The sequence below is a fragment of the Sander lucioperca genome, chromosome 7 (assembly GCF_008315115.2).
Source record: "Sander lucioperca isolate FBNREF2018 chromosome 7, SLUC_FBN_1.2, whole genome shotgun sequence".
Classification (NCBI taxonomy): Eukaryota; Metazoa; Chordata; class Actinopteri; order Perciformes; family Percidae; genus Sander; species Sander lucioperca.
In genome coordinates this window covers 12,184,264-12,211,096 of record NC_050179.1, presented here as the reverse complement: position 1 = coordinate 12,211,096, position 26,833 = coordinate 12,184,264, and the positions used below count along the sequence as shown (strand labels likewise).

General features: G+C 40.0%; 2 protein-coding genes and 1 long non-coding RNA gene across 17 annotated transcripts; 1 reads left to right on the top strand and 2 right to left on the bottom strand.

Moving 5' to 3' along the window:
* Positions 1-635: 635 nt before the first annotated feature.
* lactb (lactamase, beta) lies at positions 636-4,092 on the bottom strand. Of its 2 annotated transcripts, none has more exons than XM_031283275.2 (6): positions 3,511-4,092; positions 3,328-3,396; positions 2,506-2,696; positions 2,105-2,417; positions 1,854-2,019; positions 636-1,717 (listed from the first exon to the last, which is right to left on the bottom strand). In XM_031283275.2, the coding sequence occupies exons 1-6, from the start codon at positions 3,884-3,886 to the stop codon at positions 1,192-1,194; spliced, it is 1,641 nt and encodes a 546-aa protein (XP_031139135.1). In that variant the 5' UTR covers positions 3,887-4,092; the 3' UTR covers positions 636-1,191. The 2 variants fall into 2 exon arrangements, with proteins under 2 accessions (XP_031139135.1, XP_031139136.1); XM_031283276.2 differs by having other exon boundaries at positions 3,328-3,394; positions 3,521-4,090.
* A 1,260-nt stretch (positions 4,093-5,352) lies between these two features.
* On the bottom strand, positions 5,353-17,416 carry tpm1 (tropomyosin 1 (alpha)). 14 transcript variants are annotated; one of them, XM_031283177.2, is made up of 10 exons: positions 17,145-17,408; positions 16,606-16,731; positions 16,290-16,415; positions 12,872-13,005; positions 12,373-12,490; positions 11,236-11,306; positions 10,352-10,427; positions 10,061-10,123; positions 9,868-9,937; positions 5,353-6,112 (listed from the first exon to the last, which is right to left on the bottom strand). In XM_031283177.2, exons 1-10 carry the CDS (start codon positions 17,256-17,258, stop codon positions 6,030-6,032), a joined length of 981 nt encoding a protein of 326 aa, XP_031139037.1. In that variant the 5' UTR covers positions 17,259-17,408; the 3' UTR covers positions 5,353-6,029. The 14 variants fall into 14 exon arrangements, with proteins under 14 accessions (XP_031139037.1, XP_035858816.1, XP_031139030.1 ...); XM_036002922.1 differs by lacking the exons at positions 5,353-6,112; positions 10,352-10,427; positions 16,606-16,731 and adding exons at positions 7,874-8,177; positions 9,216-9,294; positions 10,948-11,023 and having other exon boundaries at positions 17,145-17,416; XM_031283169.2 differs by lacking the exons at positions 5,353-6,112; positions 16,606-16,731 and adding exons at positions 7,874-8,177; positions 9,216-9,294 and having other exon boundaries at positions 17,145-17,416.
* Positions 17,417-17,493: 77 nt separating this feature from the next.
* On the top strand, positions 17,494-19,351 carry LOC116038634. The gene is made up of 2 exons (XR_004102147.2): positions 17,494-17,577; positions 17,853-19,351. It is a non-coding gene; the product is annotated as an uncharacterized LOC116038634 (long non-coding RNA).
* The last annotated feature ends 7,482 nt before the right edge of the window (positions 19,352-26,833 follow it).

Below are 26,833 nucleotides of genomic sequence, written 5' to 3'. Positions count from 1 at the left end.
AATCCTAAATTTAATCTTAACCCTAAACCATAATTGCCCCGTGAAGCAGCCAGCACTGGCCAGGATGACCTCACTTTTCAAAAATGTCTTCACTCTGCAGTTTTAAAACTAAAATTGGCTCTCACCAAGCTGGACATGAAGGAACCCACACATGCAGCAAAGTTAGCGACACACTGTGTGTGGGAGTCTGTATACTTAGCATATCCCAAGCCATTCATCAGTCTCCTTAAATCTAAAAACAGCGGCACCGGAGATCCAAGGAGTTGTATAATGAAAATGGTGGCATCAAATCTGGTTCAATTTAGCGAGGTTAGGAGAGAATTAAAACTTGTTGGACTACATTGCCAATAGTTTGTTAGTCTTTCCTTTTGATGGACAGTCAAACAGTTGCTAACAACCAACAGTGGAAGAAAAAACTAAATTTGGAATGCTGACAGCTTAGTTATTCTCTAAATTGATTGTCACCATCAGTGAACTAGCTTGGCAGCACACTCATCTAGGCATTACAATCTGGAATTGTCAGGAAGTCAGGATTGTACTCGTGGCTCAAGTCAATTTTAACACTTGAAAGTCGGCGCAGCAGTGAGTACATTGTGAGAATGTCACTCTATTGATTAATGATAGTTTCTCCCAAAGCATGTCAAGTCAATTTTATTTATATAGTCCAATATCCCAAATCACAAATTTGCCTTAAGAGGCTTTACAATCTGTACAGCATACGTGTCATGTCATGTTGCTATGAGGAAATATCTGTTCAGGGTGGGCCTTAAAGTGACTTTTGAGGTGTACCATGTTGCTTAAAATAGCAACAACCTAATTCCATTGTGTATGAAATTTCTTTTCTCTCTCAAATGCATAAGTACATATATTAAAATATTGTTGTGTTAGCATTGAGAAGGTAGAGAGGCACAACCCTCTGTATTAAGCCAACAAACTGATACCAAAGTTCAGTGCCTTCTGTTTGTTAGAAATGTAGTAAATTGCTTCCACCTAGTGGCTTTCCTGCCAAGTGTTGTAATGGAAAGTAAGTCGAGTTTACTTTGCTACTTTAAATACATGTTGAGGATTTATTTAATTTCCTAAAACATCATATGGACTTATGTAATAGTGTTATAAAAATTTCATACAAGGTTTTTCTGAAATACTTCATAGTAAAATATAAACTCACGCATTTCTGTAAACAACTTACTCTTACAGCCTTCTGGCTTTGTCAAACACATGCGCAATTTTCAGTGCTGTGCTGTTGAGTCCCACAGACTGCATATTAGTGATGATGGTGACCACTACCCCCTGTGGGAGGAGGGGGGTCTGTCCTTGGCACTCCTCTATGTCCACACTGGGTAACACCAGGAGGACACTGCTAGCTCCCACAGCGCCTCCTGTGTGTGACACGTAGTGTCTGTGCTTCCTGCACTGGCCATATTTCTGTAGTTTCTCCACTACCAGCCAGCCTTGGGCATACAGTCCATCCTTATCCCAGCTGGCCTCTGTTCTGTCAACTGGTGCCCACAGAACAATGGCAGTTTGGGGTTTGAGGAAGCCAGGGAGCAAGTTTTCGGTGTCCTTAAGGTGGGCCACCTGGTAGCTGTAGAGGAGAGCGTTACCGAACAGCAGCAGGTCACCCACAGTGGAAAGGAAGCCGCCTCCTGCCCACTTGTAGGAGTTGTCTACGTATGGGCAGTTCACAACACGTCCTCTCTTGTTGAGATGATAAAATCTGTGGAGGAGCATCAACAATTGATATGGACTCACTATTAGATTTTTTTTATCATGTTGTACACTTAGAAAATCAAAACTCAAAACAACTTCAAAAAATTACAAAGGGACTTGACATTGATGTCATTATAGATTACCTGGAGCGGTGGTAAATAATAGGGTCATTCTCATCAGGCACAGTATTTAGCATTCCCAGTTCACGGAACATGTTCATCATGACATCCAGGAAGCACTGTCCAGCAGCTCGCTCCACAGCAGCACTAAGCAGGGTAAAGGCGTGGGTGGAGTACAGAAAAGTGGTGCCTGCACATAGTAAAAAAATCTTACTCATCAAGACATTAACATTGTATCATATTTGAATGGTTTAGCAAGCAGATATGTGCTTTACCAGGTTTGAAAATGAGTGGGTCATCCTTGAAAAGGTCCAAGGCCTGAGTGACGTTTTCAAAGTTGTCCTTCAAGTAGTATTCCTCGTGCTCAAACTCTTTTTTCTTCTGAGCCTGAGTGGCTTCTTTGCCCTTGGTGTTCTGTTCTGTTGTGGGTTTATCTTTGTTTTCGAATGAGCTCTTTTCATCCTTTTTCTTTTCTGGCTTCATAAGACGCTTAGCTTTCTCCTTGTCCTCCTTCACTTTCTTTGGATCCTTCTCATAATGCCGTATACCACTCAGGTGGGACAGAAGCATACGGGGGGTTATTGTGACCTGAAATAAATGATGTACATGTGATCTGAACAGCATGATATTATCGCTGATAATAAGAAAACTCTGACATTTTGTTTAAGTAACTTACATCCTGTCCATTAAATTGCTTCTGGGGGAATTCTGGCACATATTTCTGGACAGGGACATCAAGTTCTAGTTTCCCTTCCTCACACAGTCGTGCAGCAGCTGCAGATGTGAGGGGCTTACTGATGCTGGCGATTCGCATCACTGTTTCTGGGCTGCATGGCACACGATTCTCCAAATCAGCATAACCGATCCCTGAATCAAATAAAGAATTTATATGCACCATATAAGAATGTCAATGTGTTTTCAGAGGAATATGTTTAAGATTCCATGTGTTGCATTTTAAAACCATGTACTATGAAAACCCACTAACACTTTATTTTTGAGACATTTCAGTAAAGAAAGTTATTATACTGGCTTGATTCATTGGCACAAAAAAAAGACTTAAGTTGACAACTGGAAGTGGGCCATACAGTTAGCATTGTACCTGCACATGAAACGATCGTAGTCGATAAATCGATTAGTTGATGGATTTAAAAATTAATCAGCTATTTTGAGAATTGATTAATCGTTGGAGACATTTTACTAGCCAAAATGATAAATATTAACTAACTCTTCACATTATACAGGCAAAATGATTAATTGATCAATTAAAGAAATTGCCAGGTTACTTAGTAATGAAAATATGTTGTGCCCCAATTGTACCATTGTTGGCCTACATTTCACAAAGGCAAATCTGAAATGTGAGGCAACATTGTTGCCCCATTTGTTTGCTTTGATTGAAAATGGTATAACATATTTAACATAGCTTGACAAACAAGACTAGCTACATTGGTATTGTAATTTTTTTTGTAGCGCTTTTAAAGTGGACTTTGCGGGCACCAACCTTCACTCCAGACTTCAGCACCATCCACAGAGACCCCAACCACCAGACCTGGAGCCCCGACCTCAGCCTGAGTGACATCAGACAGACACAAACACTGAACTGATACAGGTGGCACTGATATTATCCAGGAATATAAAGAGATCAAATGTAGTCAAACAAAAACCAAGCGGTTCATAGCCATATCTATGCTTACCTGTATCCGCTCCACAAGGTCCCTGCTAACTGTTATGGCATGGCTGTATCGATCAGCCCTCTGTGCTTCTTTTACTTTATCATCACAGGAACTGTTGGCTGTGTCAGCGCGGTATTTCAAAGCGACAGCTAGAGCAATCCCCACACCAACTCCACATAGCCAAATCCTGGACTTTGACCTGTATTTAAAAAACGCTGTGTTTGACCCTCCGACGTGTCGCCTTTGCTGTTGAATAAAAACACTCAGTTTATCTGACTGTGGCGGCTGGACTCGCGCTCCTGCTCGCGGTGTCAACAAAGGAAGCCCGCGCGCTGTTAGTAGGGCACATTTGGCACAAAAACGATTAGGCAAAAGCAATCGTAACATCGTTAGTTATGCTGCTTCTCTTGCTTTATGTTGGCGATAACTGTCCCTTGTTAATGAGCTCCAATTAACAACCAGAGACAGTAACAACAACTTGCTTCCTGTTTGCATAGTCGAGCCAGACCGAATGAATCAAATCACGAGTGACACAAAATCTAGAGCGAGGGAGCATAATTTATCCCAGAGCCATCCCAGCCCCCAAGAAGTGCGCTCAGCTTATCCTTGCAGGTAAATTCTTCCAGTGACCACTCGCGCAAAAAGGATTTACCCCATAGGACACCATTGTAAAAGAGACGCAAGTAAACTCACGCCACGACACAAAGGCTTTGGGCATGCGTATTGTTGTTCTCCCACATAGGCCTATCTCACCTACCACTAAAACCATACTTTGTACTGCTGCCAGCAGGTTGGGCTTTAACGGCGGGTCTTAACTCATGGTCTCTCTCTGAGGTCTTGAGGCACTGTTCCTTACTATAAGCCTACTATAATAGTGTGTTTTATTTTTCAGGTTTTTAAACTCCATTACAGGCTATGTCAAAGGGAAACATACGGTGCGTTAAATAAGATATGCAAAATACATAAAGTAATTGTAGATTATTGTGTCCCTCTGGATTGGAACACCCTCCTTACAGATATCCGCAATGCTACATCCCTGGACATGTTAAAAAAAACCTCCTCAAACACCACCTGTTCACCACAGCTTACAACCTCCCTTAGCTCTGTTTCCCCAGTAATTCTGTGAAGTGTCCTTGGGTTTTGTGAAAGACGCTATATAAATAAAAGTTATTATTATTATTATTGGAGTTAAATAACCAACCTAACAATATAGGCAACTGATAAATTACACCATCACATGCAACAATAATTCCACACAAATGAAAAGCATCTTGAGGAGTAGGCTTTTACCTTGATACATATACATTTAAACTGAATAATACAAAACCTCTATCTTTTATTTTTCTCAACTATTGTGCTGCTACTTTAACTCAACTAAAGACATTCGGAAAGTTCTCCACCGTGGTTTGATTATTCTCAAACTAAACTGATACGGTTCAGTGGTACTCCAGTGAACCAAAGAAACACATGACAATGTTTTTGACCCAGCTGAAAGTCAAATTGAGGGTCGACCTAAAAAAAATGAGCCAGGCATAATGTAATAAAGCTGCAGAATGAACAGATCTCCATTTGTTCAGAAACATTCTACACCTCTGTGGGGAAGATAAAGTCTATTATATAAGTTTTCTTTCCCTTTGCATTGCATCAGGTTGTATTCAATCACCCAAAAATCTATTAAGGCCTTTAATTTAGGTCACCTCCATGATGGACAAAAAGGCTATGTATGCATCACAAAAAAAGTTAGAAAACTTTCAAAACATGCTTTTATTTACTTTCATAATTTGTACATTTCAGATATGATAAACACTTGAGACATCTATATTAATACAATGCTAAAACAATGCACAACCAGATGACTAAAATCATCTTTAATAGACAAGATGAAAAAATTTTGAACCATGGTTTTAAAGATAAGAATATACTGTAATGCAGTAGCATTTCAGTCATACAACACAGTAGCACCAGTATACATGCTGACAAAAGCCAATGTATACTTACACTTGTGAGGAATGTATCTGGGAGTAGGGCATGTATCTTTTATTAAAATAGTTTGTCTCACAGAATTTAAAATGTGCATAATGTTGAGGTTTAACTAAGTGCAAAATTTTTCCACTTTGTCCTTTGGTATGTGCATAATCAAGGTGGAATGGAATGTACCAGATCAGCTTCGATGCGGATGTAGAAAACAATCTTGCACATGTCATTTCACCAGATGACTTGTCAAAAAAAGAAGAAAACAAAAACTATTGCAAGGATTGCAAAAGGCAGACACCATTAGAAGATTAAAAACTGGCTTGCGGAAACAATATTGTTTCTCAGTTTAGGCTTCATCAAAGGGAATGGTTAAGCTTTACTTCCCCTTAGCTTTGCTCCTTGGTCGAGTTCCGCTGAAGACAGGACGGTGCAAAAGGAATAGAATCTGGCTGTTTCATCTCCACCATGGGCAAGGTACGAGAAAAGGGGTTTATGGTAAGCAAGGTGCAAGTACAAAAAGCCAAAACCACAGTGCGTGTGGGGTCAGACTGTGCTTTCACAAATTATTCAATTCCATTAGAGTCTGGTCCAGCATCTGGTGCATATCGAGGTTCTCTTCTTTGGCTTGTGACAGTTTCTCTGTTAGAACATCAAATGGAGAAGTTTTAATCTCACACAAGCAAGCAAAAGGGAGTCAGTTGGTTAGCTTGCGTTAATAATCAAGCTGGCTACATCACTCAGGTCAGTCATTAAAATGATTTAAACCTACACTTCACAGACAAAAAAACAAGAAAAAACACATTGAGTAAACAAGCTCATGTTATGATGTGCAAGCCATCATGCAAACAGCTTACAGTTTACAATGACGTTCCTAAAAATATACATGTACACTCAATCCTCAATCCATAAAAAAAATATTAATGTATAATATAATACTAGGTTATAAGACTATAAAATTATATATTTGAGTTAATCCCTGATTTTCACTATATTTTAATTACATTTCAACAAACAGCAACACAGATTTCAAGCAGTGCAGGCATTGTACTGTACGTGGACAATGCAAACAGAATAGCTTTGGATCTTGCTCTGGATCATATTGTCGTACACACATTTAACAAAAACAAACGTTAACACAATTTAGTCCTCATTCAAGGCCACGCGTAGTTCATTAGTGAGAAGACAGTTTTTCTGAACTTGCTGGTGGAGGCGATCTTTGCAGTCAGAAAGCAAGTTAAAAAACAGAGAGAGGACAGGGAATCAGAAGAAAATAGGGAAAGAGAAAATGCCTGTTGACACCTACCTTCTCTAGAACAGCTCACCAGTGACTTATTTTATCTTTATGAAACACACTGACAGTATCTGAGTAGCCTTTAAATAACACGATCAAACAGTGTTGGGATGTTTTTGAGAGGGGGTTTCAGAAATCCACTCTAGATTTATTTCTGCAGCAGGTAAAGCAAGGCAGGGCAGTGTGTAGAGTGAAAACAGAGGATGAGCAGATTCAACCCATAACAGGTCAAAGACTTAAATGGCAGCTTAAAATAAAATATTTAAAACTGGATAGTGTGGGAAACATGGAATAGAAAAATAATGAATACTAAACTTTATTTGAACTTTAAACTTTAATTGTGGTCATAACATTCTCTATCGAGTGCATCTTATCAAATGTTTAATCTGGCTGACCAACATCAGAACTGGATAAACTGCTACTGAGAATCAACCAGTTTGTGGCCTCAAGTTGGTGTAACATTTTTAAGAGTTTTAAGGATGTAGCTCAACTAATGCTCTGCAGTCCCATTTGAATCATGTCTCAAAACACACACCAGAAAATTGCTCACTTCTGCTTATCTTTCTGTGTCTGAATTTATGGGAAGGACTTTAATAAAAAGACTCAGAATGTATGATTGTGCTGTATTTATTCAAATATATGACAGGATACTGTGTATCATACAAAGCCCATGTCTCATAATTACGGATCCATCCAATTCTTCCAGCAACCAGATGAGCCTCAACAAATCTGACATACTATTCTGTATTCCATGTTACACCGTTTACTCTACTTCACAATCTTCCCGGTAACAATCCAACACTAATTCTCTACAATTCTCAAATCTTTCCAGTCAGCTCCTCCTGTCACAGTACTAAATGTTGAAAAGTGCTTGCATGCATCAGGCTCAAATCTGAAGAGAGAAGACAACTTGGCTCAGCTTTCGCTCAAGTACCTGTAGTTGTTCTAGGTTTCTGTACTCATGGCACTACTGGGATAATCCTTATATCTCAGCTACACAGAACAATATTTGAAGAAAATATACAAACAAGAACCAAGGAAAGCAGGGTAAAGCTCAACTAATGGTTTGTTGAGATGCAGAAACAAAATGAAAAAAACAGAACTTAAAATCAAGGCTTCCTGGTTTTATTAGAGCCACTTGAAAATAAATTAATTAAAAAGAAAAAAGGACAGAGTAAAGAGATACAGCTTACAGAGAAGGAAGGACGTTTATTTTTTACACAATGCAGAAAGATTCTAGGATTCTGTACAAGTGATGGGATGCAATTAACGTTGACATGAGGATGAACACATGAGGAGGAAAGGAAAGCAAAGACAAAAAGGGTTGGGGAAATTGAAAGAGAGGGCTGGAGAGAGCCGACAGATGTCGCTCAGCCGGCAGGAGGCGTCTTTGATGAGGTGTAAAATATTTATCTGTGTGGGAGAGAAGAAGTACAGTGAACCAGGGGGTTGTTGTGGGACCTACGGGAATTTGAGATGTGCACCACAATGCACCAGCACCACAGGAGTCACGGCACAACACTACAAAACCACAATGGCAATGCATTGTGAGGTAGCACATGCTTACAAACACAAACTAGAGGTTGGACCAACTCCTCCCTCGACTACATGGAGACCTTTCTGCTAAAACAGGAGGAGCGCCACTGGACCAGACCGATGCAGTGCGCTTTGTCAATCTCCCACAGAATGGCCAAATGTTAAAGCGACAACACTAATATAGCAAAACTGGGGGCTCAACCACAGTGATGCTAAACTGTGACAGTTAACCTTCAACTGGTACAAGAACAGAACAAATGGAGGGATTTCACAAACACACACAGGGCCTTTCTTCTAGGCAGAAGTAGACCATGTTAGTAGAAGAGGAAAATACTCATACTCATAACCTTGAGTTAGAATCAGATTCACTGAAATGCTTTCGTAATGCAGTTAGCATTTCAAGAGACAACTTGCATGCATTGCTTAGGATGTCAAAATATGATGTGAAAAAATCTACTGTATGTGAAATTCATATAAAACTATAAAAATGCATAGACTGACAAACTCTAACCCTAACCCCCCTAACCCTAACAATGCATAACATTACTTCAGTCCAATTTACAATATTCTCAAACATCAATGATACTGATACAAAGGGCATTCAGTATGATCATAACCACACTAATGAAGAAGTGTGAAGGGGGAAACCACTTAGAGTGAGTTGTAATTATTGTGTGGACTTCAATTACACAATTGCACAATGTCTGTTTTAAGACATTAAAGTTCTAGAAAAAAAACATAGCCGCATAACCATGTTAAGTTTAGGAACCGATACAAGGGTTGGATCTAGTTATGATGGCTATATGGAAAAATAAGGGAGAAGATGAATGCGAGGTAGCTGGTGTACAGGGGAGAGAGGTGCAGGGGAAGAGAGGGTGACGGCGGAACAAGCAGGTGAAGCAAGTTGAAAATTACATGGAAGTCATGTCGTTGAGGGCGTGGTCCAGCTCCTCGCTGATGGCCTTGTACTTCAGTTTCTGGGCATACAACTCATCTATTGGTGGGCCAGGGGTGCAGGGGAGGGAGGGGGTAAAGGTGAAGGAGCACATGGCAAGGAGGTGAAGGGTGAAGAGAGAGAGAGAGAGAGAGAGAGAGAGAGAGAGAGAGAGAGAGAGAGAGAGAGAGAGAGGAAGACAGGAAAAGGTGACAGAAAAATATTGAAAACAGGGAAAAAAAGAGGAAAACAAAGTTACACCAGAAAATGATAGAATGGAAGTGCAGCAAAAGTCAGGGAAAAATCCCTCAGCGCCATGAAGAAATGGACCATATATTTCACTCTCAGCCCTTAGCTCTCACTACGACTCCTTGAACACTAAGTCAACATTGAGAACTGATATCTCTGGTAAACATCAAAGCCCTTCTTTCCTACCTTGAAGCCTAAAAACAAATCAACTACTCTTAATAGAGAAAGTACAAGAAAAAGAGCCCTGGTGGCATTAAGAGGGAAGCACAAATAGAGCTCAAGAGAAAAGCAAAAAATGGACTGAAGAGATACTATCGCTGACTTAATAACTATTTCAAAATAACCAGAGTAGCATTCTGGGGTGAGGTGCAAAAAAAATCATACCTTCCAAGTCATCAATGGTCTTCTCAAGCTTGGCTACTGATCTCTCAGCGAACTCAGCACGAGTCTCAGCCTGTGTTACAGAGACAGATTTATGAGTTACTCCAACACTCAAAGTGTGATACAGCACCTGTGACTTGATTAAATTATCCTGGACTCAGCCAGCAACTCCAGATAAGGCCTTGTGAAACTTTACCTCCTTCAGCTTGTCGGTGAGGACCTTGATCTCCTCCTCGTATTTGTCCTCCTTCTGTGAGTACTGTGGGACAAAAACAATGATAGGTGTCAAACATATAGGCATGGAGTCAAAATCGGAATGCCCTAGTGCATTCAAACACATTTTAATATGTTTTTACAGATGTGGATTATGAAATAAAACTTAAGTGAAAACATTCGGCTCCCCAGGCTCTTCTGCTCCCCAGCCACCCAGTCTAACAGGGAGCTGAGGAGTTTGACAGCATGCAGTAGGCCAGAAGGTCGCACTTACCTTCTCAGCCTGGGCCTCCAGTGACTTCAGGTTGTTGGTCACAGTTTTCAGCTCTTCCTCAAGCTCAGAGCATTTGCTGGTGTTTTAGATGAGGGGATAAAGTTGCGAAGAAGAAGAAGAAGAAGGGGTGGAGAAAAAGGAGGGAAGCGAGGATAGACAGAACCAGAGGTGGACACAAAACAGGTAGAAGGAAAGTAAGAAAGAAGGGGAGAGGAAACAAGATAAATAAGAACTACAGGGATTAAACGAGGAGGTAACCCCAAGTACCTTAAAAGTGCCTTAACAGAGCAGGATTGTGAGAATAGCAATGGGAATCTTGTGATTACACAAAGAGTAGTGAGTTGCAATGGAATCACTAAGTTGGTAAATGGTATATTTAAATATCATGCTTCACTTAAATGTGAGGTGTTATTCTTGCACAGTCTCTGCCATGTTAGAGGTGTGAAAGAGTCTAACATGCCCAGAATAAAAGAGCATAAAAGAGGAAAAGAACAAGCACAGCAAGCACAGCAGAGGGTTCACTCAGCAGCAGGAAGAAGAGCAAGGAAGAAAAGCCACTCATTAAAGATATAAGTGTTAGTTTTTGTTTGTAGTACCTGTGTGACTGAGGAGTTTAGTGATTTCATGCTTTGCTCCAAAACCCTCAGTTCCTCCTCTGCTCTCCGAGCCCGTCTGTTAGTGGGTGTGGCGTACGTGTGCAAGCCAAAACCATTCAAACCATGAAGAGCATGCAAATAATCAGCACATACAATAAGAATACAGGACACACTGTTAAAATGAATACAAGCCTGATACTTTGTGTATTAGTGCTTCAACTGTTGAAATGTCAGCGCACATGCAAGTGTAAGTGCAGATTAAGTGAATGTAAAGGTGAAACATCTTACCCTTCTGATAGCTCAGCGCGCTCCTCTGTACGCTCCAGGTCACCCTCAATGATGACCAGCTTACGGGCCACCTTTAGGTGCAGCACAACAAAGTGTTACAACACAACAAATGCTTGATGACTGTGACACAACTAGGACGTGGTTTAGGGTTTCTTTTCCTCAAAGTGAAAGTGTCCCACTCTAATATTAATCAACTACACTTGGTAACACTTTACTTTAACCCCCCCTTATTTAGCATTCATAAGCATGTAATGAATGGTTTACAACACACTATAATGTAGTTGTAACCACATATAAGAACATTTTAAGTGTTTATTATTGTACATTTGTCAACAGTTATAACTTCTTCTATGAAAACACATTTTATACTATTACAACTATTTGTGATGGAGGACCCTTTATTTAAGTAAAAATGTCATTCTGTAAAGAAAATACTACATTACACGTAAACGTCCTGCATTGAAAATGTTACTTAAGTAGAAGTGCATAGTATAGTACAATCAGGAAAATGTACTTATATAAGTATCAAAAGTAAAAGTAGTTAATAGTATGTCAATTGATTTTCTGAAAAACTACTCGATTAATGAACTACTTGTTTCAGCTCTAATTGTATACATTGTATGTAGTAAAGTATAAAGTAACATAAAATGGGTATACTAAAGTAAAGTACAAGTGACTAAAATGTGAACTTAGGTACAGTACTTGAGTAAATGTACCTAGTTACATTCCACCACTGATTATTATTGTGTTTTACTATGTTGTCATTCATTCTATGTTTATACACCAGCCTCCACTTATATCCACTCAGGAGTTATAGCTGTTGACAAATACATTATATATTTATTTATGTGCTTAAAACTATATTATAGTATGTTATAAACAATTTATAAAATGTTTATATACTATGCTAAAGTAATAATGTTTTTCTTCTTCTTATACTTTAAAAAAAGTAGTAAGAACCATGTGAATGGTGATTTTGAATTGAAACTTTGTCATGATTGGATATATCTTGGAAATCAAGCTATTATCTGAACTGTAACAAGTATGTCACAGCAATGCTGATTGCAGTAATTGAGCAACTGGGTGTTGATGTTGCAGAAGTATTTTAGGGTAGCTGCCAGTGGCTGAAAAACTCGCCTCCTCATATTTGCGGTCAGCCTCCTCAGCGATGTGCTTGGCCTCTTTGAGCTGGATCTCCTGCAGCTCCATCTTCTCCTCGTCCTTCATGGCCCTGTTCTCAATGACCTTCATGCCTCTGTGTGAGGGAACAAACAGTCAAGGGGTGTTAGAACTCAGGAGCTGAGACCTGATAGCCTTCAGTCTTACTGAAGACACACATGTCTAGTGCACAGTAGTAGTAGCTGTTAAACATCTTTATTGTACTTCTATGGTGAATGGCTAATTGTTTTCTGACATGAAAGAAAATACTAAATTTGGGGATCTTAGGAAATGACTGCATTATCTGACACAGCTAGTGTGTCAGTATGCTGTCTGACATCCAGCTCTGCAGCACAGAGGCTCTGCTTGTACCCCCCATACAAAGGGATGGAAACACAGCCCTGCCACGTGGTCTCGGCAGCGCGAGCTAAATGGCAAAGATTAGGGAACTGAGTCTACGCTGCTCATAAGAACCAACCTCTCGCTCTCATCAGCAGCCTTCTCAGCCTCCTCCAGCTTGGTCAGGGCAGTAGCCAGACGCTCCTGAGCACGATCCAACTCCTCCTCAACCAGCTGGATACGTCTGTTAAGGGAAGCGACATCTCCCTCAGCCTAGGGAGAGAAGAGGAGCATGTCAGGAGAAAATGTGGAGGCCGACGTCTTAAACAAGCAACCTGGAAATCACACAAGTGCACACGTACACGTCAGCCCAAAGAATTGACAGTGGATGGTAAATTTGATTTTCTTTTTTTTTTTTTGGAGGAAGGGGTTTAGGGTTCAAAAGTGTTTCCTTATGCCACCTGTTGGGAAAAACCCTCCCAGGAGTCTTGCCTGTGCTCCTCCTTGTCTATGTATAATGATTACAATGTCCCAAGCTGACAGAAGGTTGAATACCCCTGCCTCATTACTAGGCCCCTGAGAGAACATTAACAAGGCTCAAGCCAAAGTGATACAATTAAACTGTGAATGACTGCTCACATGGTACACAACCACAGAGGAGACTCCCTGGATAGTTCACAAATGTAGGAGACATTTAAGTGTAATTTAACTTCTCACATTTGCAATTGGTTAAATGACCTGGTATATTTGGAGAACATTTACGATGCATTAACAGGGATTGGAAAAAGAGCAGACTTTTCTATGATTATTCAAACCTGTTGCTACTTCTGCTTTATGTGTTCAGCAGGTATGAAACTTGCACTGTCCTGAAAATGCACAGTGAAAACAGGCTGCAACTACCACAAGTTTGACTGTTTCCCCTGCATTTAAATGTGCAGTTGTGGACCAAAGTGCATCTGAGGTTGTAAAACAACAAGGAAGTTACTAATAATAACCTATAAACTGAAGCGATGCTTTCAACTTCATTTACATTACAGCAGGCTTGATTAACATCAAATAGAAACCACCAGCTTGAGATGGGCTCAGACTGCTCTAATCCCCTGCAGAAAGATTTATTTCCCGTCTAGATAATTGCCGCTATGTTCACACGGAGGGGAAATCACTCTTTTGTAGCTGTGAAAACCTATAGTCCTTATAAGGGCAAGTCAAAGACCATAAGCTCACAGTGCAGACTGGCACCTTAAATGTTGCCACAGTTTAGTTGTAACTTCCTTCCTGATTGCTGAAGATCATTTATTCAAACGTTTAACTTGCGGCTGTTGCTATGCCTGCACAATCTAGAATAAACGGAAGTTACTGAAAAGCAGTTTGAATGGGACCGTTAATAGCAAAGTGCATCAAAGGAGATGCAAGTGAAACACAGTAAGGATATGAGGCAACAGTTATCCAGTGTGCCATGCCACGGTTATTTAACTGCTTTGACGCATCGGCGGCCTAACGCTACCAATTAGAAGCGCTTAGTCGGGAGCAGCCGGCTATCAAACCCTCAGTAGAGTAGCTACTTTGTGGTGGCGCTGCATGGAGCTATGTAAAGTGTAAAGCTCAGCTTGCAGCACTGCGGTGTATCAAGAGAAATCCCGCTATCTCACTGTGCATCAATTCAGAGAAACACACATACAAAGGAAAGGCTACAAGAGGAAGATGTGTAATTTCGCGTTTGATAAGCAGCTCCTTTCTGGCTGCACGCGCGGTAAAACATGCTTACTTGTTCCCTGGTTTTCCTCTCCGCAAGCAACTCCTTTTGTAATCTCTCGGCTCTCTCTTCAGCACCGTCTGCCTGATCTTGCAAAGATTTGATCTTTCGTTTGACTGCATCAAGCGATGTAGCTCCGGCCATTGTTTACTAAAAGACTACACTATGAGCTGCAGCAAAATTTCCGAGAAATTGTCAAGGAGCGAGATGACGTCCTTGATTGTGCTAAAAGCTGCGTGAAGACAGGCATTGCACAGTGCGCAAGCTTTCTGGAGACGCACTCTGCTATGCCTGTCATTTGTCCAGGAAGTAGGTAGGCTACTACTGCTGATTTCAAAATAGACCTTTTTTTTCTCAAGTATTTGGGATGAATGTACAAAGCCTTACACTGTGATATCTGCTGCATTGCCCCATAAAATAATAAAATGTGAAAAGTAATTGTTGCAAGTAACAATGCCTCTTTAATGACAAGAACACACCTAGTCAATACCATGGAGGTCGATACACTGCAATAATCACCCTTGTAGCGATCTTACAGAGCCACAGCGGCCTCTGCGGGTCAACTGTGAGCAGTACACATGGCAGTAAAATACTTCTCCAGACTACAGCACATTCAATAAGTCTTCACTGAGTACAGCAATTACAGACTACGTTTGAGACTTTGCAAATATCACAGAAAATCCTCCAAGAATACGAAAGGGTAAAAAAAACAAGGCCATAAATCATTTAAGTAGCCTAGTAGTTAAACTCATTTGAAAACTATACTTAAACCTCCCTGTAGGAATATTAATAAATAAAAAACTACAGCAGTACATAGGCCTTATAGGTAATAAAATACAGCATCAAGTGTGACAGGCTAAACTCACTAGACTGAAAAGTAGAACACTAGGGCCTTACTCTCCGGAGGAATCCAATTAAAGGATTATTACAACGGGTTATCCAGGCCACACTACAAATTGATTCCCCTGATTGACTCTTTGCACTTGAACTCGACTTACACTAACTCGATCATTTACGGGATTGTTTGTCGTGGATTATTTTTATGAGGACGTAAAGTGTAGGCTATTTTCTACCCAGCAGGTCGCGACCTTTAAAATGCATACTTCTAAATAATTTAGCTTCATAGTTTTCATTTCATGTAGGTCTAGCTATTTATCCAAAAGGGGACATATTTTAAAATGATCTTTAATTTAATTTGTGCGTAGATCATGAGCTATTGTGGGTTTTTTTGTTGTTAAATTAGCTTCCTGGGTCGTTTTGATGGGAAACACTATTTTTTTCTCCTGTGGTAAGCAAAGAGCGCAGCCCGCAGTTGTGAGCTCTATCTTGACCATATAAAGCAGTGGGCTATATTTATCCAGGCGCTTGCTCTCTGCGCTTTAAGGAAGACCGCACATTACTGTTCAATCTGACTACTTCCTCAGCCTAAGACCTATGAGACTGGACACACCTAGACCTAAAACCACCATGTGATCATACAGTATGGGATATCAATGTGATGAGTTAGTCTATGGATTCATTTGATTTAAAATAAATAATGAGTGTTTTAGTTAAACAGCCAATCTGACTTTCTTTGGGCAGACTTGTAAGTGATCATTGAACATAAAGCGACAGTTCAACAATAATTGGACATTTGATCAGAAAGTCAATTTGGACTTTGATGGTCACGTTTGAATGACCACAGAGGGGGAACTGTGTTTCTCTGTGGTGTTGAACTGTCGCTTGCCACACAGTGATGAGAGAATGAAGGTGTGAAGAAGCGTGGTGCAGGAATGGTGCCATTGTGAACCCCTTCCCTACTTACATCGGTGGCTTTCTTCTCAGCCAGCTCAAGTTTCTCCTGGGCGTCTTTAAGAGCCTCGGAGTACTTGTCCAACTCATCCTCAGTTCCCTTCAGCTTCTTCTGCAGAGCTACCAAATCGTCCTCAAGCTGAGTTGAGTTTCATTGCCCAGACAGTTTCAGAGGTGATCAGCGAGGAGTTGCGTGAACGCGCACAGGCGTAATAGCGCGTACAGAGAGACACACATGACAGGACAGGACAGGACAGGAGAGGAGAAGACAGGACAGGGGAAAGAGAGAAGAGAAGTTAGGGAATCTCATGCACGTCAGAATCAGATACCTTGGTGGCGACCTCCTCAGCGGTCAGCAGCTTTTCCTCAGCAGTTTGGAACTCCTCAACCACTTTATCTCTTTCGTCTTCAGTAACACGTAATTTCTTTTCCAACTCTCTTATATCGTCCTCTAACTATGCATGCATATAAAAAAAACATCATACAGTTAAATAGAAGAAATAAACATGCAACTATTAAATGTATAAATTACATAATATATATTACATTTGTATTATTATTATACATTGTCAAACATTATTTCTCTCTAATTCATACTTTCTAAATTATCAACATAATTTTCTAGGCTACGTTAACATCACCAAAATAGTTGAGAGGATGATTTATAACATCCAAAAAATCAAGAAGGATGGGTTATTCTTAATTTAATCCTTATATGGGATTATCCATGAATGTAAATAATCCGTATTTAGGAGGCGATCCATTTAAAGAGCAGCATATTTACACTGCTACTGGTATTCCTGCTTTTTCTATGGATCTTTGGGATTTTCCACAAAAGAAAAAAAAAAAAAAAAAAAAATCAGCCGACCTGTTTGCTTCTGTCCTCTGCTGCCTTCTTGTCTCCCTCAGCCTGCTCAGCTCTGTCCAAGGCATTCTCCTTGTCGAGCTTGAGCATCTGCATCTTCTTCTTGATGGCATCCATGGCTGCTTATTTCTGTTAGGCACCAACAAAACGTCCGAATGAAAACCAAGAAGAGAGTGGGAGAGCGACTAGAGCGTCTGTGCCTAACTGAACACTAAGCTGGAGTGCAGGCTCTGCCTGAATGTGCCTTTACTTTCAAGGGGGGCGACTGGATTCCTTTGGACATCCAATACTTTTTTGGAGGGGGCGTATGTTGGTCCCGGGCGTTTTTTAAGGCTCTGCTCTGCGATTCGTTGCTCCCAAACATTTGACTTTTGATACGCCTTTATATGGGGTGTGATAGACAACCAGGCAGCTCCCACAGAAAGGCTTCCTAATGGTAATGTTACAGAAGCCATTTAATGCATGGAGAAGATGCAGAAGAAGCTTACTGGATAAGCACATCATTAAATCTCTACACAACACTTTGTTTTTACCACTGTAGTAACACATTTAAAAGCAGCATGTGATACTTGTCTCTTTATTAAATTTATTTTGAGTTTGTTCAAAATCCAGTAGTATGACTGAAATCTGGGACATGTTTGCTTTTCATATAAATGATCTTCAGTGACAGTATTCTCCTGTTAATCTGTGTCTCATTTTGTCCTGTAACAGGCTGGGAGTGGGACCACAGGCAGCTGCAATAACAGTTTGACCAGGATTTTGTCAACTTGCAGCCACTGGTGTCTGTGTGAGTGTGTGTTTGTGTGGGTAGGTGAGAGTAAGTTCCTCTGGGATAAATTATAGTAGCTCAAGGCAAGTGTGCTGTTTGAGAGGAGATGCCTTCGATAAGCCCAGCAAGCCCTCGATGCATTGTTCACAGTCTGGGGGGCTCAAGACAGGAAAGTGTTTACCTGATAATGTATCCGATATCCTCCCTGTAAACTGTTGATGTGTTATTTGACTGTGGCAGCACAGCATCCAGCACCAGCCAGGCAGCATGGGTTTTATACCTCAATTACAGCAACTGATCCACTGATTGACTTGGCATTTGAGACATGTTAACTGCTTTATAATATAATAAACAATATTTTAGTTTATATGCAATACATTAGTAGCATAAAATCTGGAAGGGTATAAATGTGTAACATTATATTCTACACAATTCTATTACATTCTGTTATTACAGTGCTTGAATTATAAGTCAATTATTTGATCCAATAATCCCCTTTTCAAGATTTTTTAAAAACATTAATGTACTAAGCTAATGAAATGCTAAAACACACACATGTGGTGACTGAGACATACCAAGTGTCTTCTAGTCTTCACAAGGATCCTCAAGGATATTTTTAGGATCGCTTTTTTTTCCTTGCACCTGCCTTCGTCTGTAATATGGATCTATGACTCTGTGCCAAGAGTCCAAGGTCCAATGCTATTAGATATGTCCCCTAAAATAATCCATGTCTTGCTCAGGCTTTGGTCCATTTTACAGATTATTGTTGCTATACGCCTGGCAGACTTTCAGTAGTAAAATATGACCAATATCAGGATCAAGTTTCTCATCATATTGCTTTGCTATACTTTAAGATATTGTCCTGGTAATTTAGGCATCAGCCGTGTCTTAGACTTTGATTGACAGGCTCAGTAATAGAAAAATATTTTGATAATCTCGGGGCTGGCCCATATTCTAATAGACTGGCATTTTATATAATTGTGATTGGCATTGAACAATACTGGTCACAGGCTTTATTTCTGCCTGCTTTTCTCTTGCTCTAGATTAGTCTGAGGTAATACGTATGGTTTCAGAATGTCTGGAAAAAGTATTTTTCAATTTCTTAATATGCATATGAGTAAAAATAATATAACACCAATAACTGTACAAAGCTTGGAGGTTGCTGCTACACAGAAATGGCTCTGAATATTCTGAGATACTGCATTGCTTTACTGAATTGAGTAATTTAAAGTGTGCATTATTGTTCATCATGTGGTTCAAACATGTACATTTTACATATCAAATATGCTGTATTAAACATTTAGTTGTAGGCTAAATGCTTTTTTAATACTGTGTGAATACAGTAGGCTATTTTACGCTATTGTCATACTTAAAATCTTTAGAATGACTTGTCTTCATTATGTTCTTACTGCTGACAGTAAAGCACTGGTTTTTATCTTGATTTGCAATTTGATCTTAATTATTTGAAACAGCCTTCTCACTTAATGGCTTCAGTGGAGGGTTGTGATGGCACACTGGATTTGCTGTGGCATTCTTTGAATGAAAATAAGCTCCATTATGATGTTTCCTTTAACTTATTGGAACAGTAAAAATAGCCTAGAGCCCAATATGCTGGCTATGATTAAAGTAGTTACAAATCTTTTCTTCTGTCCAGATGTTATTGAAAAGCTACTGCTTTCTGAGTTACATTGGAAATTTATAGGCACTTACACATTAATAAGGGCATAAAGCATAGTTTTCTTTTTTGAATATGAGAACAGCAAAAACAAAGTCTTTTAATATTTAAGACAGTTTTTAGGCTGTGGTCGCATTCTGAAGACAAGAGTTTCTGTTTCATGGCTGCTGAAGTAAAAAAAAATATATAATTTTGTGCTCTGTGAAAAAGAATCTGCTTCTCAAGGCCTCTAAAGCATCATACCAGAACAAGCATCTAAACAACATGTAAGCCTATGTCCTACCATTTACGTGTACATTTTGTAGCATTTGAATTGGTACTGAAACATGAAAACTCTATCTTATCTAATAGTGAACTTACTTGTATGAACAACATGAATTATGAACAGATAGTTGTTAGTGACTTTACTCTTGCTATACTCCCAAATATTTGCCAAAAGCCACATTACTGAAGAATTTGTTGTCTTTAGAGAGCTCTGTCTTCGTTGCAATTGCATGAGCTAATTCAAAAAGCCAAGAGTCTTCTCAATATTCATCCTCAGAGAAGGCAAACAGCTGAGAGGATGTAGTCTGACTGAATGAGTAATTCATTTACTCACAACATAAGGTAGCCTTTAGAAAAACAGACTTGCAATTAACAACAGTTGCCCATTTTCGGGACAGATCTGACATTCTCTGACTTGCTGGAATCCTGATGGCCTCTGTATCCTGCGTCAGTCGTCTACATGAGGCGACAGCTGAGTCAAACAGGTGCAGCATCATTATCAATTTCCTACCATGTAAGATTTTTTATGGCAACCATGGTTATAAAAAAGGTTGTAAAATCTCTTTGCAGCCACAAAAGTATTTATAGCAATAAAATGAGTAAATAAAGATGCAAAGGGGCAAAAAAGTGGGTAGACAAAGTTTAAAATAACCAAATTTCACATGGATATTTAGGAAATTGACAACTGAGACCTAAGAACCCCTCAACTCTCAGTCTTTCAACTCTATCACTTCGTGGTCTTGAGGTGGAAGTGCAGTTTGTCATCTTGCCAATTTAAGTGACACAGTAGCATTAATGCTAATACTGTAACACTGTATTAGTTAATCTGTTAGGCCTACAGTGACAACCCGCTATGCATATGGAATGTCCGGTCCTCCTCAGTCGCTGCTCAGGGAGGAGCTTGGCTGTTGTTCCTGAAATCATGTTTGCATAAGAAGACCCTCGAGAGAGAGAGACATTTAAAGTTTTCTCATGGCTAAAATGTTACTGCATTAGAAAAAGTATGTCTCTGCCTCTGCTGAGGCTCAGTCACAATGCCTGTCTGATGCAAAATGGCACATTTTGCTGGGGGGAAAAAATCTTAAACTGCTTGCTCTTTACTAAAGTTATGTCATTTAATGTGACACTATAGCATTCTGACATGTGTGTGGTTTGTCTAATGATAACAACTGAAACAAAACAGAAAGGGAATATTGAGGATAGCTGTCCCTCCATGTTGAGTGCACAGCCACCGAGTGAAACTCTGAGAAGCACAGTATTGGCAGGCTCCCTGTCAAATACCATCTGAGGATTTCTGCAGACATCGTCTAGATATATATATAGAGAGAGAACTCCTTGGCTCTCTCAGATGGTACCCCTGGGATTAGACAGCTCCATGCAGGGGCATAATCATTTAGCATAGCAAAACCAGAGAGAGGGGGTGCAACCCAAGCTGTAACCTAAGCCCAGCCCATGGCCTACTGCCTCAGGGTTTATTCACAGTAATGTCCCTCTGACATATACTGGTAGTCGAAAGACTCAAACTGGTCTATTAGAAAGCACAGGTGGACATCTAATCATAACCATCACACAGAACCTGCCACAGTATTCTTCTTGATGGATAGTTGCAATAAAGCTGTGACACTTTGACTCACACAGTTCTGTGTGGTGGTAAATCTGTCATTGAGAGTGTAAATCAAACAAAAGTGTACCTCAGTCAGTTGTAATTGTATTAAACTTTTTGTTTAGTTAACAAGACCTGAGAGTGCAGTATAAGCTGCTTGAAATGTACAATTTTCACCAACTCATGCTGAGGGTTAGCCAATAATTTGAGTCAAATTCCAGAGTATGAAGGTCAAATATTTCAGCTGCAGGTGCTCCATTGAAGATGGGTAGCATTCTTCTTGTGCCAAGTTTTGGCTACAGTACAAGTTGCTGTTGTTAAATGAAAGGATCTGTCATCTCTCTGACTGTAAAGACCTGCAGCTCATACAGACCAGGACTGGGGCACCCACTTTTTAGTCTTATATTGTTTTATAGAAATCCCCATGATTCTACAGGTGCATTGGTCAAAGTTGAGATTAAGATGTAATTTTCCAAGTTTGCCTCAGTGACACTATACAAACAACTACAGTTTATTGAAAGAAAACAAGCTGAGCTGTAAAAATACCAAAAGGCTTCCAGCACTGCAAACACAAATGTGGGTAGAAGTCATAATGGAGGAATATTTGTGGCCTTGGCAGGGCTCCTCCCAGACTGTTTGTTTGTGTTCCCCCTCTACAGATGGACACACACACACACACACACACACACACACACACACACACACACACACACACACACACACACACACACACACACACACACACACACACACACACACACACACACACAGAGGCAATAATGTCAGCCCTATCTGATGCTGCTCAGTCAGCTTAGACTAAAAGAGGGGAGCAGAGAAGGCATTCGGGGGGAACTGTCACGATTCATTTCAGACTCATGTAGGATGCCATGCTAGAATCCTAGTGTAAAATTAAAAAGGCCAGACATGTCATAGCATGAATACTGGAACAGAAAAGTCAATCTACTGACATTCTGCAATACCAATCTGCCTTCAATTCAGGAAAACAACACTTTCTTACTGTTGTGCTTATTTGTACACAGTAAAGGGCAAGACGGGAAATGGGGAGTAAATGATTGTTTACAGGCAGCTTGAACTTCTCCCAGTTCCAGATAAGAGATTCCTTCCGCAGCATCATTTGTTGAGTTGAATTGTGTCCTCAGAAATTCTTCCTTCAGGGATCAGAGGCCGTTGAAAGATCTTTCTAAATTGTTGACTAAAATGCTCCCTGTTCTCTGCTTCTTGTTCGTTGATATCCTCTTACACAGTATAATAATTGTTGCTTGCTCTTTTGTATCTCTGTCAACAGCTGCCCAGCATCTTGTTGATAGCCCTCTTTAAACATTTGCCTTCCATCTTTTGCCCTCATGTCCCAGGGCTAGAAGTTTCCGTGTTTGCACACAGAGGGAGAATCTTTCATATATGTGTCCATATATGGGCTCTCTGGTGTAAGCGAGGTAGAGGAGACAGGGGAGAGGGCTAAGTTGCGGGGGCTTTTGTGAGGTCCAAAGACGCACTCAATATTTCTTTCCATTCCACAGGGCTATAAAACTTCTTGGTATGCACTTCCAGCGCAGCCACTGTTCTCCCTGTTACAATCCTGCCTGTCAGAACTCTCTGGCACAGAGAAGTGAAACAATGGCAAGACGAGGAGGCTAGACTATTATGGTAGGATGTTAGTTTCCCTTTCTTTATTTTTGTGACTACAAACTTCTCTTAATACATCCTTTCTTAAAAACAAAATCCATCTAAGCTCTCCTTGAAGGAGAATAATCATGTACACTTTCCATTTTGGTAAACAAAAAGTCCAGTTTTCTAAATTAGAAAGAGAAAGTGAAGGTTTATATCAACTTTATGATTATATGAACTTTAAACCGCAAAATGACCATAGCTTGGCTGAACAAAACCCATAATGTGGAGTGTGTGTGAGAATCTATGGTGATGAGACATTCCAGTGTGGTTTTGAGTGGCTGTTTGAAAGCTTGCAGGCTACATTAACTATGACTGGGTCACAGTGGTCTTTCTACAGTAAGGAATGCCACAGGAACCCACAGCTCTGCGGCACCTGCATTCTTATACCAAAGCCTTTCTGCAGCCCCATGTTTGATCAGATGCCGTGACCAATTTCCAGTCAGGCTCAGACTCACTACACAGCAAGGGAGCTAGATACAACTGTCAGACTGCAGGAACGTGAGAATAAATAGACATCCATTTGGTGTGGTCTGGTTAGTTCCTGCCCCAAGGCCTTGGATGTCTGAAATAACAATATACAGTACGATAAGAGGGTAATTATACTCTAAGTCGGCCTAAAGAACACATCTCTCCCATCAAAAGAATGAGAAAGACCAGAGGTCGAAGAAGCATTCAGATCCTTAAGTTAAGTCAAAAGTCCTGCATTAAGAAAAGTAGAAGTATTATGAGCAAAATTCACTTAAAGTATCAAAAGTAAAAGTATATATTACCCCTGCAACTAATATATTATTATATATGATATTATCAAATGTCATCAATGAGTACTTAACATTTTACTGTTATAGATGGTTGAGGTGGAGCTAGTTTTAATATCTTTATATACAGTTGGGCAGTGTAGTGGTTTCCAACCCCCTCCTCAGGGTCACAAGATAAAGATAAGGGGTCACAATATGATTAATGCAATAGAAAAAAACTAAAGTAAAAAAAAAAAAAAGTTCTGCTACACAAAGTTGTATTTTTTGTTGTTGACTTTTCTCTAATCTTTGCTTTTAAATAAAACCATCTGAGAAGTTTAGAGGGGAAATCACTTTTTGGTGGAACTGTTTGAATCGTGACAAAGGGCCCCAACTAGACTGCTGACAACTGCTTTTTTTGTAAATGTCTGAAAATAACTACAACTGTCAAATCGATATCTGAAATGAAGAGTATAAAGTAGCATAAAATGGAAAAACTGTACAATGCTTGAGTATATGCATAGTGACTTTCCACCACTGGGAAAGACTTTGAAGAAAGTTTTTCAGTCACTCCCTGGATCTATCAAAGGAAATCAGCTGAGTTTCTGGCTGAGTAAATACAACAGAAGGGCAGACAGTCAAACTGACCATGTAAGACATAATTGTCACACTGATTAATCAACTTGGCTGTCCCAAATCCTCTCTTAAAAATTGGCATCAGTGTTGAGAAAAATCTGCTGAGTGGATTGACTGTTTATTCAGCTTTAATACAGGGCGGGGAGGCCGCAGGATTCTGAGAAGAAAAGGAGCCAAGGACCTTTTTCTCTGCAGAAATGTGGCCCGTCATCTAACGAGTGTCAAGCAAAGTTTCCTTATTAAGACAGAGGGTTTGGAGGGACGAGTGTTACATTTCACTCAAGACAGCTTAAATCCCAGGAGACACTGCAGATCAGTTCCAGTCGGCAGCCCAGTCTGAGACTGACGGTTCCCCTGTTCCACAGCTCATTCTCAACACTGTTTTAAACATGAGCAAAACTGAAAAAAGAAAGCCAGAGAAAAGCCTGACTTTGGAAGAGCGGGTGTTGGGAGTCACAAATGCGTTTAAGAGATATTTCTGATGTTACTTGTGGAGTCGTCCAAAATTAGCACCCAGGGTTTGAGTATCGGCTGAGACCCAATATAGCCCTGCTGTCATTGCTGACTTAGAAATACTGCCTTCCTTACATGAGGGCTAAAGGAGCTGCTGTGCTGTCATGGGAGAAACAGACAGTGAACACTGTCACTCAGGAGAGGATGGGCACTCTGAATGGGACTGTAACTATCTCTCATACTTCACATAAAAGCACCACCCACCTGTTATCTCATTGAAATGGGTGAATTATGTCTGCTGTAGCATAACATAAAGGCCAGAATGTGGGACAGATTCTGCAATTTGACATTCAAAATATTACTTCTATAACATTTGGCTGAGAAGTTAAGAGTATATGAACCATCTTTGTGAAATCAGTCATTTAGACCAATATTACAGTCACCTCATGAGTTTTAGCTCTGTGCAATCACAACACATAGACAATTGCTATGTTATGAAACCACAGGAGTCATCTCTACAGACTGTGTAGAGACTTCTCATTAAATTTAAAGGCTATACAGTGGATAGGTTATGGAGCCAACATGTTGGGAGGACCCTGCTGATGACCTAAAATAGTCATGTGTTCCAGACCTGCGTAAAAGGCTCTTTTACATCCATCAGCTGCTGTCTCCCAGGTTTATGTTAGGAAGCCCTGCTTCTCAGAGCAGACAGAGGGGTGGTATGTTTGGTAAACCCAAGTCACTGCTATATTCCACTGTTTCTTTCCTCCAGCTTTTTCGGAGCATTTACTTGCCAACATAGTACAAGTGTGTTTACACAAAGTCCATACACTACATGTACACTTTACACAGGCAGCATCCCTGAAACATACAGTGTCTCAGAGTCTTGTTGAAGGGAACTTGGATAAAGATGGTCACAATAGCTTAATGTACAAAACAGGTAACATAAACAATAAGAAAAAGAAAGCTGAATGAATTTAAGTCTTCTACTTTCTCTCTGCCATACCATCTTTGGGTCTGTCTAGACTGTGTGAAACTTCCTTACAAAATGGACCAAAGCCAAACATTAACTACAGTCATTCAACACATGAACAATTCAACAATTTCCACTGTTTTATCAGCTTGGGCAAGCTTGAAGTTTCTTGGCTTGACTCAGCTGCTTAAACACCACAAAAAAACTCCTTCCTCTACTTCTGTAAACTTTTATAAAAATCTTGAAGAGCAGGCATGCTTGGAAAGCAGCCAAAAAGGACAAGAGATGTTTTCAAATTTCCCAAAGTTTCCAACAAGAACTCTTAATTCACCAATGTTTTGATCAGACAAAGACGTGAGAAAGAAAGTAACTCTCAGATTGAGATGTCTGTGAAAAAAGCAAAGTTTCAGTAGCATGCTTTGGACAAATGGCCCAGCCCAAAACCCAAAAGCCTTTCCCGATGTGCATTTTTCCCAAACCTCACTTCCTCTTTCATCATTTCTCTACAAGTGGAGAAAACTGGCTGAGGGCAGAGACTCTGTCCCTCTCTCTATGCTGTAAAAGACCATGATGCCTTCTAAAAACAGAACTGGGTTCTAACAAAAAATACATTGGCCAACCTGAGAGTCAATTTACATGCAGGTTTCTTCTGTGGTCAAATTTATGCCCTTTTTTTTTTTTATTAATATATAAAGAATTCACAATTGTTTTGTCTAGTTATATACCCGTAAATGTAATTCCCCCAAAGGCAAATAAAGAAACTGATAAACTGAGAAATTTCAGTATTCTTAACATGCTATAACTGGCTACATAGCTTCCCAGTGTGACAACTCTCAATTTCACTGAGGCTGTTCTTAGCACTAGCCATGAATCCATTCCTGCACAGTATCACTTCT

Bases quoted from the DNA above. Each gene is read 5' to 3' on its own strand.
- lactb (XM_031283275.2), bottom strand. From the start codon at position 3,886: ATGTTACGATTGCTTTTGCCTAATCGTTTTTGTGCCAAATGTGCCCTA. The intron at 2,697-3,327 runs GTTGGTGCCCGC...TATTTGATTCAG, and splicing joins TGCTGAAGTCTGGAGTGAAG to GGATCGGTTATGCTGATTTG. The intron at 1,718-1,853 runs GTAATCTATAAT...GCTCCTCCACAG, and splicing joins ATTATTTACCACCGCTCCAG to ATTTTATCATCTCAACAAGA.
- tpm1 (XM_031283177.2), bottom strand. From the start codon at position 17,258: ATGGATGCCATCAAGAAGAAGATGCAGATGCTCAAGCTCGACAAGGAG. The intron at 11,307-12,372 runs GCGAGTTTTTCA...CTGCACCTAAAG, and splicing joins CTGACCGCAAATATGAGGAG to GTGGCCCGTAAGCTGGTCAT. The intron at 10,124-10,351 runs GTAAGTGCGACC...TTTGTCCCACAG, and splicing joins TGGAGGCCCAGGCTGAGAAG to TACTCACAGAAGGAGGACAA.